The sequence below is a fragment of the Sus scrofa genome, chromosome 13 (genome assembly GCF_000003025.6).
Source record: "Sus scrofa isolate TJ Tabasco breed Duroc chromosome 13, Sscrofa11.1, whole genome shotgun sequence".
NCBI lineage: Eukaryota > Metazoa > Chordata > Mammalia > Artiodactyla > Suidae > Sus > Sus scrofa.
In genome coordinates, this window is record NC_010455.5 from 32,426,503 (window position 1) to 32,438,351 (window position 11,849).

General features: G+C 52.8%; 1 protein-coding gene across 1 annotated transcript; it reads right to left on the reverse strand.

The window, feature by feature from the left end:
* MON1A (MON1 homolog A, secretory trafficking associated) lies at positions 231-11,233 on the reverse strand. The gene is given in 7 exon segments (NM_001243701.1): positions 231-514; positions 614-761; positions 1,485-2,250; positions 3,103-3,588; positions 4,949-5,088; positions 6,786-6,913; positions 11,082-11,233. Coding segments are annotated over 5 exon segments (1,668 nt in total). The 5' UTR covers positions 5,076-5,088; positions 6,786-6,913; positions 11,082-11,233; the 3' UTR covers positions 231-373.

The following is an 11,849-nucleotide window of genomic DNA, read 5'->3' on the forward strand; positions in this document are numbered from 1 at the left end:
CGAGAATTCTTTGTATGTGTGGCAGGACTTTGGCTGAATGAAAACTGCCCCAGCCCAGGGGCCAGCTGTGAGCACATATAGCCTGATGCTGTGCAAAGGAGGGAGAAGAGAGGCTCAGATTCACATGTGCCCCTATTCAAGGGGAAGCACGGGCAGGGCCTAGGGAGGAGGATCCAGTGACTGTATGTGACAGTGGGTGAGCAAAGAAACCAGTGACAGAGCCCCACAAGTGTCTTCCCCAGAGCACTTTAATGCACACACCAACCCACAGTCCCTGCCTGCTGCCTGGGCAAGAGAGGCCAGCCCCACCTGGAGGCTCCCACAGTTTCCATAGCCCAGTGTGCCTAGGAGGGCTGAGCCCACACATATTCTATCAGTACGTGAGGGGTGTGAGGATGAAGAGACGGTCTTCTTCTTTGCGGATCCAGCGCATCAGTTTATGGATGGCACTGACGGCTGACGCCTTGGTCCCCAGGGGGCTGTAGCACATGTAGAGCTCAAAGGCGCCTGTCACCTGGAGGAGGGGGCACAGGGTGGTCATCCAGGTTAGAAAATCCTCGTGGCTCTTGCCCAGGACCCCGATGAAGCCCAGCCCATCCCGGGGCCGCCTTACCCAGGCCAGGAGGTTTTCGTTGGGGCCGGTGTAGTAGATAGTCTTGAGTGGGCGGGAGGCATTGTGGGCCCGGCTGTGCAGGTACTGGTAGAGGCCCAGCAGCCGCTCCTGCTCCTCCTCACTGGTGTACGGGGCCTCAATCTCAGGGCTGGAGATGGGGGAGTGGGTTCGCAAAGGAATGACTTCCACTGGCCTCTCTGGAGATCCAGAAAACACCTATTCCTAGCCAGGGAGACTCCACCATGTGTCTTACCCTTTGAATGCTCCCCTAGGACAAGGCACCATCTCCCCACCACTGAAGACTCTCCAGGATAAAGCTGGACCCACCCGGACTGGAGCCCTGTCCTCGCCTTTCCCCCAAATTCATGGCATCTTTGTTGACTCTCCCTTAGAGAAGCCAATCTGAGTTTAGGTGTCCTAGAGAGAGTGACAGGTCTGAAGTTGAGGGCCAGTGAGCTGGGAACCCTCTGGACCAAAAAGGGTAAAAGAAGTTGCCTTATCTGGCCCCAGCCCCTCTGTTGGAGGAGGAAGTGGAGTTCTGCATCCTGGGCTGGACCAAAATGCCCCCTAAGGCACAGCTGTTCCAGGGCAAAAGACCCAGGAGACTTCTGTTCTCTCTTCCTTTTCTGAGTGTATTGGGTATTTCAGGGCCTTCTGGGAGTGACTGAAGTAGAGAAGTGTATGCTGATGGGGAGTAAGGTGATGGAGGTCTGGTTCCTGTTGTCTGAATGAGACACAGCTGTGTTGGTCCACTTCCAGAGGGATTGTCACCTTCAGGTAGGGCTGCATCAGTGCTCAGGCCCCATCAGCCCCCGCCCCCCGACCCTACGCCCTGCCTACCTCAGGCAGTGTCCCCAAGGCCCTCCCTCACCTGGTGAAGAGTCCCGAGCTCTTCGACTTATAAAGGAAGTGTCGCAGGTCGGGGATGCCCACTTGGGCAACACTGTAGTATGGCGTGCGCAGTGCCTCCCGCAGTGCCAGGTGGGCTCCGCGCTTCCGCAGGCGCTCCTGAAAGCGGCGGCGGCAGTCGGAAACTGCAAAGAAGTCCTCGCGGTCGGTGGAGACGAGCAGCAGGCAAAGATCCGTGTCAGGCTCCAGGTAAGAGATGTGTGCGTGGAAGAAACCAGCTGAGTTGAATTTGGGCAGGCACACGGGCGTCCAGGCCTCACCCTCGCGGAAGGACGAGGAAGAACTTATGAGGTTGAAGAGCAGGTGCAGGTCGATGGGGTGTAGAAATTGGTCCTTGCGGCGCACGAGCGCTACCAGCTGGTTGCGCGCTAGCAGAATGGAGAAGACGAGGCTGCGCGCACGCGCCTGCTGCAGGCTGGCGCTCACGATGTCGCGCACCGCCGCTGCCAGGGGCAGACAGCGTGCCGCCCCCATCAGGAAACTGGGGTCTCTTGCCATGAGCTGCAGCAGGTTATCGGTGATGCGCTCCGAGCCCGAGAGCAGGCGCCGCAGGTCGTAGTTCTGCTTCTGCTGGAAGATGTGGGTCAGCTGTGCGCCGGTAAGAAGGCTCAGGATCTGGTAGTAGATGTAGAGCAGCTCTTGCGCCAGTTCCTGTGCCGACTGCCGCGTGCGGGCCACCGCCACAAGCACCAGCGGGCTCCGGCGCACGAATACTACCTTGTAGCCATCTGATGGGGGACATGTGGTAATGTTAGCATCAGCTTCCAATACCGGCCCGGCCCAGCACCCGCAGAGCCGACTTTCCTGTGCAACTTGCGCCTTCCACACCCTCTCCACCCTCCCTCAGAGCTGTGAACACAGAGGGGGCTTCAGGATGATGAAAGAAAAACAGATGCCCAGGGAGTTCCCATTGCGGTTCCACGGGTTAAGAACCCGACTAGTATCCATGAGGATTCGGGTTCAATCTCTGGCCTCAGCGGGTTAAGGATTCGGTGTTGCGGTGAGTTGTGGCATAGGTGAGTTGCGTCGGAGACTGCAAATGTGGTTCAGATCTGGTGTTGCTGTGGCTGTGGCACAGGCCAGCAGCTATGGCTCTGATCCAACCCCTAGCCTGCGAACGTCCATATTCTGGGGGCGTGGCCCTAAAAAAACCCCCAAAACAAACAAACAAAACAGATGGCCACAGGCCCCTTATCTCCCACTTTCCCCTTTTCTGCCACCTGCTTCACAGACTGGGACCAGCTGTGAATGCAGGAAGCACTTCAGAAAACACACTTCCTTGGGCTAAGTGGCAAGAGCTGGGTGGGACTCAAGACCTGGGTTTTTTTGGTTACCTCTCCAGGCTTCCCACCTGAGTGCGAAGCTGATGTGCGAGCCACCTGTGGCCCTCACAACAGCCCCCTAAGGCAAGTCAATGTTGTTAGCCTGTGTTCAGATGATAACTTGGGGCTCAGTGAGGTGGAGGTACTATCCTTGGTCACAGGGCACATCCCAGCCCTCTAGTCCTTAGGAGTCCAAAACCTGCTATGAATTAACCCTGGCCAGGGATACCTCCCAGCATCCTCCTCCAGGTGGCTCACCTGCATGGATGGAACGGATGGCATTCTTGTCAGCCTCTAGGAAAGACACCAGGGCCACCATGACACCCATGGTGCTGGAAAGTGCCTCCTCTGACCCATAGCGGGAGTACACAGGCTTCCCCGCCTCACTCAGCACGAAGACATGCTTCTGGTGCAGTCTCCATGCCTCAGCAGCTTCTTCCTCATCCCCTTCACCAGTGCCCTCCCTTGGGGGTTCTGTGGCCGGCCGCCCGGCTGCCCCTGGGGACTCCGGCCAGTCCTCAGAGCTTCCTGGAAGCATCTCCTCCTGAAGATCTCGGGCGACACCTGTCAGCTGGGTGCTCAGCTCACTGAAGTCCTGGCTGATCTGGCGCATGTCTGTAGGCAGTGGTGGGGGACCCCCAGCACCCTCCTTGGGGCTCTCCCCAGAAGCCGCCCCGTCCTCTGATTCAGTCAGGTCCTCATAGGAACGGGCATGGACGAACATGGCACCCTCCTGCCCGGCACCTGCCAGCCAAAAGCACTGGTGTTTAGAGCAGTAGCTGCTGGCAGACCACCTCCCCAGCAAGGTGCCTAATAGAGCACTCAAGCTTGACCATCTGTTCTGAGGAGGCATGCCAGTGTTCCCTCCTTCTACTGTGTACCACACATCATGCCTCTCTGTGACTTACAACCCACCAATCTCCTCCCATCACACTGGAAATAAGACCCAAACTCCTCAAGGCTGTGGTGCTGGGGGCTGCTGTTTGTCTGCCTCTCTTGCTCTCATCTCACAGCCCTTGCTCACCTCAGTCACACTGGCCTTCACCCCTCTGCTCTTCGGACACCCTCCCCTACCTCAGGGCCTCTGCATCTCCTGTTCCCTCTGCCTGGAAGGCACTCCCGCCTCCTTGCGCACCCACTCTCCGTTACACTTCAGCTCTCAGCAAAGATGTCAGTTGTCCCCATCGACTGACCCCCAACCCCAGGCACTCAATCATACCCCCTCCTTGATTTCTCTTGGAGCCCTTATCAGTTATTGCCCTTCTCCCCAACTGCATATTGGGTTCCCCCTCAAAGGCAGGAAGCTGGTGTTCACTACTGTAATGCCCAGCACCTTGCCCTGTGCCTGGAATATACCTCCTGTGCTCAACGAATCTCCCTCCCTGGGAGAGGCCTCCCTGGCCCTCAGCAGAGACCCACAGCTCCTAACGGCCTCCACTGCAATAGCCTCACTAGCCTGTGGCTCTCCCAAGGCAGGGACCATGTCCATCTTCCTTACTGATCTATCCATCTATCTACCTTTCTTTCTTTCTTTCCTTTTCTTTCTTTCTTTTCTTTCCTTCTTCCTTTCATTCTTTTTTTTTTGTTTGTTTTGACAGAAGAGTTCAACAGATACATTCTGAGTCTCTGTTATGAGTTCAGCACTGCACCAGGCATCGGGAATACAACCACTCTTTGCTCAAAGAGCTCAAAATCTTGTGGACAAGAGTGATGGGGAATATATACATAAACAAACAAAATTACACAATAACTACTGTTCTGTACAGACCATGGTCAGAGCAGGCCTCACTTGTGAGGAGGTGACATTTGTGAGAGCTGATGGAGGAAGAAGGAGTCAGGGAGGTATCTGCAGACCCAGGGTATAGGAGGAAAACTCCACTGGCAGCCAGACAGCACAGGGCAAGTGGCACCACATCAAATGGAAAGAAAGGTAGGGTGCAGACTGAGCCTGGATCCCTGCAGAACCCCTGGCGCATGACAAATATCCAATGAGTGAGTGAACACATGCAGGCATAAATGGGAACACAAGAGTGGATGGGAAGCCTGACTGCCCTGGAGGCTGCTCTACCTTTCAGGTGGCTGGGGCTGTGCACCCTGCCCATACCTGGCTCCATTCCCTGGGCCAGTCCTGGTGTGGGACTCTCAGCCCTCTCCACACTCTGCCCATCAGAAGGAGCCAACATGCCATCAGGGCATTCGCTGCTTCTCTTCCTCTGCATGTCAGCGGCCATCCCTTGAGCTCTCCTGCAGGGCAAACAAAGGCATCATTGAGGGTAAAGGGGAAGGTGCCACTGGCAGGGTTCATGGGTATAATTAACAGTGATTAAGTACAGGAAAGCATCCCTGACCAGGACCCAGCTAACTCAAACCTCTGGGGAATGGTTCTGCGTACTCCCTTCTAAAAATGAAGTGTGCTATTCTTTTTCTGATAATAAAAGGAAGAATGCATGGTATTTATTCATTGTAAGAAAACTTGGAAAATACAAAAAAGCTTAAAGAAATAAGCCATGGAGTTTCCGTCATGGCAATGGAAATGAATCAGACTAGGAACCATGAGGTTGAGGGCTGGATCCCTGGCCTTACTCAGTGAGTTAAGGATCTGGCGTTGGTTGTAGTGGTGTAGGTTGCAGACACGGCTTGGATCCTGCGTTGCTGTGGTTGTGGCGTAGGCCAGCAACTAGAGCTCTATTTGACCCCTAGCCTGGAAATCTCCATATGCCATGGGTGTGACCCTAAAAAGAAAAAAAAAAAAATTAAGTCACTATTTTCCCGCCATTCAGAATCTCACTGTTCACATTTTAGTGTATTTCCTTCTAGTCTTTTGTTTAAAAAATGTATATAAAACGTAATCTTTGGGGGCAGTTCCCATTGTGGCTCAGCATTAATGAACCCAACTAGGATCCATGAGGATGTGGGTTTGACCCCTGGCCTCACTCAGTGCATTAAGGATCCAGTATTGCCACCAGCTGTGGCTTAGATCGCAGACACGGCTTGGATCCTCTGTTGCTGTGGCTATGGTGTAGGCCAGAGGCTGCAGCTCCGATTTGATCCCTAGCCTGGAAATGTCCATATGCTACAGGTGTGGCCCTAAAAAGCAAAACCAAAAACAAAATACATTTTTTTTCCAAACTGATAAGAGCTAACACTGAATGCCAAAGTAGCATGCTAGGTTTATATGGATTTTTATCTAATCCTGATAATTCCTCTCTGAGGCAGGCACTTCTGCTCAGACTAGCTTTATAGATAAAGGAACTGAGGCTGAGAGAGTTTAAATACTTTGCTCAATATCACAACAAGAAAGAAGCGCTGGAACTAGGAATTGAAACCATTCTGTATCCTGGTATCTTCCACCGTACATCCTACCATGAACATTTCTCCATTCAAAACTGAGTTAACGGAGTTCCCACTGTGGTTCAGCAGGTTAAGAATCTGACATAGTGTTGGTTAGGATGCTGGTTTGATCCCTGGTCTCACTCAAGAAGTTAAGGACCTGGCATTGCTATGGCTGTGATATACACCTGCAGCTGCAGCTCCAATTGGACCCCTAGCCTGGGAGCTTCCATATGCTGCAAGTGGACCCCTAAAAAAAAACCCAAAAACCAAAAAACAACAACAACAAAAAACGGAGTTGAGGAATTCCTGCTGTGGCTCAATGAGTTAATAATCTGGCTTGTATCTGTGGCAGTGTGGGTTCAATCCCCGGCCCCGCACAGTGGGTTAAGGATCTGGCATTGCCACAACTGTGGCTTGGATTCTGTACCTTTTGAATCTGGCACCAGGGCTTGCCTTTCCAATTATAAACAGTGACAAGTCAGTTCTCAGTACCCACTTGATAGACACTGAGGACAGACTCAGCCTGATCTCCTAGTCCTTCTGCAGCCTCAGGGCCAGGTGAGGTGGCCATGAGTGGATGTCAGGGATAACAAATCTGGATGGCTCACCTGGGGTCAGCCTCTGAGGCTCCCTCTAAAGCTGAAGGGTCTTCACTTGGCAGGTAATGTACAATCCAGAGGAGAGGGGCTCCATCTGAAGCACTGATCGCTTTACGGGAGAGATGTAGCAGGATGGGCTAGAAGGGCAGCAAATACTAGTCAGAAATTCATGAGGCAGGCACTGCAGGCAGGCCAGGGGCCTGGGAGGGACTGGTATAGGTGTGAGCAATGCAGACCCTGTCCCTGCCCTCCTGGAGCAGAGTCTCTTACTAGCTCTGAAACCATGAGAGTGATCTCAAGGAGAGAGTCACCATCACTAGCATGTCTGGCCCCAGTTTACCTGTGTCCAAGAACACTCTCTCTGACCACCCCTCCCCTAGTTCTGATCAGGCAGCTCCTGCATTTATACCCAAAGAACTGGTTTTCTTTTATCTTCTTTTGGCTGCACCTGTAGCAAGTGGAAGTTCCCGGGGTCAGGGATTGAACCCTCACCACAGCAGTGACAACATCAGATCCTTAACCCGCAGAGCCACCAGGGAACTCCTGGAATCTTTGCTTCAAGTTAATCTTTTTTTTTTTTTTGTCTTTTTGCCATTTCTTGGGCTGCTCCCGTGGCATATGGAGGTTCCCAGGCTAGGGGTCTAATCGGAGCTGTAGCTGCCAGCCTACGCCAGAGCCACAGCAACGCAGGATCCGAGCCGCATCTGCGAACTACACCACAGCTCACGGCAACGTCAGATTGTTAACCCACTGAGCAAGCGCAGGGACCGAACCCGCAACCTCATGGTTCCTAGTCGGATTCGTTAACCACCGCGCCACAACGGGAACTCCTGCTTCAAGTTAATCTTTTATAGAAGTCAGTGTGCAAAACAGACAGACAGGGAGCCAGGGCCAGAGACTGGGCCGGAGGCCACTCCTATACTGATTCTGGAGCACCACAGAGTAAGTGGGGTTGGGTACCACTGATCAACAGCGTCACCCCCCACAGAGGTAGATGGGAGAACATCTACCTTCTGGGATCTTCTAGGCCACCAATCCTGTCCATCAGGATAATCAGGAGTGATGCTTCCCAGCGAGGGTCAGAGCCCAGAAGACCAAGTGGTGGGCCACCTTGTTTGACAAAGGGCAAGAGTAATTAAGAAGCTGCATGTCCTCAGCAGGAACTTGAAGAGGCATCCAGAAAGGTCTCCCCTTAGACTAAGACTAAGACCAAGAAGAACAATCCCAACAGGCCAAAATAGCTACTGCAACACCACAGTGGACCTTATCAGAGAGGTCTTCCTGAAATACCCTGAATTCTTATATTCCTTGCCCCGCTTTATTTTTTCTACATTGAAGGTCACCCTGCAACCTGCTGCAAATTTCTGCATGTCAGCTCCACATGCAGGAAGACTTTAACTAACCTTTGCCAGATAGATAACTTCAGAGGAGAAAGGTGAGAGATCCTCAAAGAACACCCAGCTCCAAAAAATAAACAAACAGGAGTTCCCGTCGTGGCGCAGTGGTTAACGAATCCGACTAGGAACCATGAGGTTGTGGGTTCGGTCCCTGCCCTTGCTCAGTGGGTTAACGATCCGGCGTTGCCGTGAGCTGTGGTGTAGGTTGCAGACGCGGCTCGGATCCTGCGTTGCTGTGGCTCTGGCGTAGGCCGGTGGCTACAGCTCCGATTCAACCCCTAGCCTGGGAACCTCCATATGCCGCAGGAGCGGCCCAAAGAAATAGCAAAAAGACAAAAAAAATAAAATAAAATAAATAAATAAACAAACAAACAAAAACACGCAGCTCCAGTGTAGACTAGGGAGACTACTGCCTATGGGGAAGATTTGTCCTTGGTAGTAGCCAGGTGCTCAGGAACATTGGCTCTGGAGTCAGACACACCTGGATTAACCTGGCTTGATTTTATGTCTCAGCTTTCTCACCTCTGAAATGAGACTAATGAAAAAAGAAAAAAAAAAAAAAAAAAAAGGATTTCCTGTCATAGCTCAGCGGTTGATGAACCCAACTATCATCCATGAGGAAGATTCGAGTTTGGTCCCTGGCCTCCAGAGTTGCCGTGAGCTGTGGTGTAGGCCACAGATGCAGCTCAGATCCTGCACTGCTGTGGCTCTGGAGCAGGCCGGTGGCTACAGCTCATTTGGACCCCTAGCCTGGGAACCTCTATATGCCGCAGGTGCGGCCCTAGAAAGACAAAACAAAAACAAAAACAAAAAGAGGCTAATGATAGCAACAATTCATTGGATTGTAGATTACTAAACGAGATAATCCATGTAATTTGGTTACCCTGGCATAGAGTAGGCACTTATTTATTTATTTATATTTTTCTTTTTAGGGCTGCATTTGGGCACATGGAAGTTCCCAGGCTAGGGGTTGGAGCTGCAGCTGCTAACCTATGCCACAGCCACAGCCATGCCTGATCCAACCTGTGTCTGACCTACACCACAGCTTATGTCAATGCTAGATCCTTAACCCACTAAGCAAGGCTAGGGACTGAACCCCATCCTCATGGATACTAGTTTGGTTTGTTACCACTGAGCCACAATGGAAACTCCTCAGCTTTATTTATGTAATTATTTTGGTCAGGCCCACAGCATGCAGAAGTTCGGAGGCTAGGGATCAAACCCATGCCACAGCAGTGACAATGCTGGATCCTTAACCTGCTGACCCACCACGGAACTCCATACCCAGCTGTCTTTAGCATGCCATGATTATTTTTAGTTAACATTTAGACCATGTGTATTTGCGCTTATACACAGGTCTGGTGGTCTCTGCCATGTAAATCAGTCCTTTGAGAGCTTGCTCACCCCGAGCCAGGCCCTGAGTAAACTGGCCTGGGAAAATGTACTTCTGATCTCATGAAGCCAAGTGGGCTCTGGCCTGAAATGACCTATCTGTGATGTTGAAACAAAGAGATGTCTTTGGTCTAGAGCTGGGAGTTCCTCTAAACTAACTGGCTATTCATCCTGTTGCAGGAACAGACCATTGGGTCTTTGCTGTCTCTTCCAAGTTGAACTCCTTAGTCTACCACATGGCCCTGCTCTGTGGCCTTGTGCCTCTGGCTCAAAGACCCAACAAGGTCTATAGCACACTACCCACTGATCCCTGTGGGCTTCAGGTGACTTAGACCAGCATGACTGAGTAGTACCTAGCATGGCACCTGCATGAAGTGAGGGCAAGTTCAGCTGGCTGGGGCTAGTGGATGCCTCCTTTCTAGGAGTTCTCCTGCCACCTGATATCATGCAGTAACCTCAACATCCCCAAGGCCAATCTAGGGATCCAGCCAAAAGTCCTGATGAAGCAAATAGTTTTCTGGACAATTTGGAACCTAGGCAGGGAAGGTGAATGACTCACAGCAATACCTACCCAAACCGAACAGGAGCCATAACCTGTGTGGCTAAAGCCCCTAAGGCCTGAAGCAGTTAAGCAAGAGAGGTCTCTGGGAACCAGTTCCAGATACTCTCTCCGGGGCCCTTCTCAGCCTCTCTAGAAGCCCTCAGGGCTTACTATTTTCCCTATAAGTGCTTGGCTATGCCTTTGAGCAATGTCACCAAACAAGTTAGCTCAATCAGCCCTTCTGGCCTGGAGGGAGGGAGGGCCTTTCAAGAGCCCTTCCCACTGGCTCCCTATCACTCTTGCTTCCTCTTCCTGCTTAGATAGTGCTCCATCCCACCTTCACCCTTTGAGGAGTGGTCTATCTGGGATGTTGGTGCCAGGCTGCATGAATATGTGGCAGACAGGGTCCAGGTAAGGCTGTGCTGATGCCAACTCCGTGCTTGAGAGTATGGCTTGGAACTTGTCACTGCTGGTGGCCACTCCCCTTTCTGACAAAGGCTGCTCACCCTCCCCCAGCAAACTTGAGCCCAGAATGGGTGGCTCACCCAGGTACAAGAGGTAGCTTGTTCTATGAGCCAAGGCACCCTTGAGAGCAAAGTCTCAAGCCCCAAGATCTTTCAGGAGCTTCCCTGCTCAGCCCACAGTCAACTTCTGTCAATCTTTGAGAGCACTCTGCCCACAGAAAGTGTGTGCATTGAGGAGTGGGGAGAGGGTGTTACTACCTGGCTACTGCCCTTACAGGACTTTGCCCTCCCAGCCAAAGGATAAATTCCAGGCCTCGCCTTTTGTATTTCCCAGCTGGGGGCCAACCGGCTAATGGACCTCAACCGGCAAAGGAACCCCAGAGAGACACAGTCTTCCTACCGCAAATGGCAGCCGAGGGAGGGGGGGCAGTCTTCAAGCTCCTCCCTCCCAAGATGACAGCTCTTTAGTCTCTCGGTTCCCCAGGCCACGTGGGTTGGCAGTCGGACTCACCTGTTTCTCTGGGAGGTGGGGGCAGGACGCACAGAGAAGGCTGGTCACTGCTCTTTGCCGGACCCCCAGGAGGGCATGGGTGTCCGGCTGGGCCCAGACTGGGGGCTCAGGTTCGTGGGACCACGGCCCCCTGCGGATGCAGACATGGCTACAGCGCGGACCGCCGCGCCCCCACCCCCACTGCCCTTCGCCGGCTCAAGAAGACAGCCCTCGCTGGCCTCTCGCGGCCGAGGCCCGGCTCTAGTCGCTGGGCCTGGCCCTGCCCGCCCCCGGGATGCATTGTGGGAAATGTAGTCCGCAGTGCATGGCCGCTGCAGGATGGGGCGGGGCGCCAGGTCCCGGCAGAGCCTGGGTTGGGGGTTGGGGCGGGGGTGCCTCATCACACTGTTTTCTCCAGGGTCCCGTACGATCCCAGGCACCTACCCAAACCCCAGGTGGACTGCAGGCTCAGACTTCTCAGCCCTTCCGCCCGAGCCAGTAAGAGGTTTATTTCAAGGGAAAGACAGGGACGTTGGCGTTGTTTCCTCCACTTACTGTGGAAGGTCAGTGCAAGTTTGGGGGATGAATAAATGTCGCTAGTGAGCCCGGCCCCCACCAGCTGTAAAGGGTGTAGGCACACCAATTGCTGCTTTTAAAAAAAATCGTTTTAGCCATGTCTTAATATATAAGTATGAGTCTCTAGAATGGTAGTTCTCAACTCTACACATAGGATGGCCTGGGGAACTTTAAAAAAAAAAAAAAAAATGCCTGGATACCACCCCTAGGGAT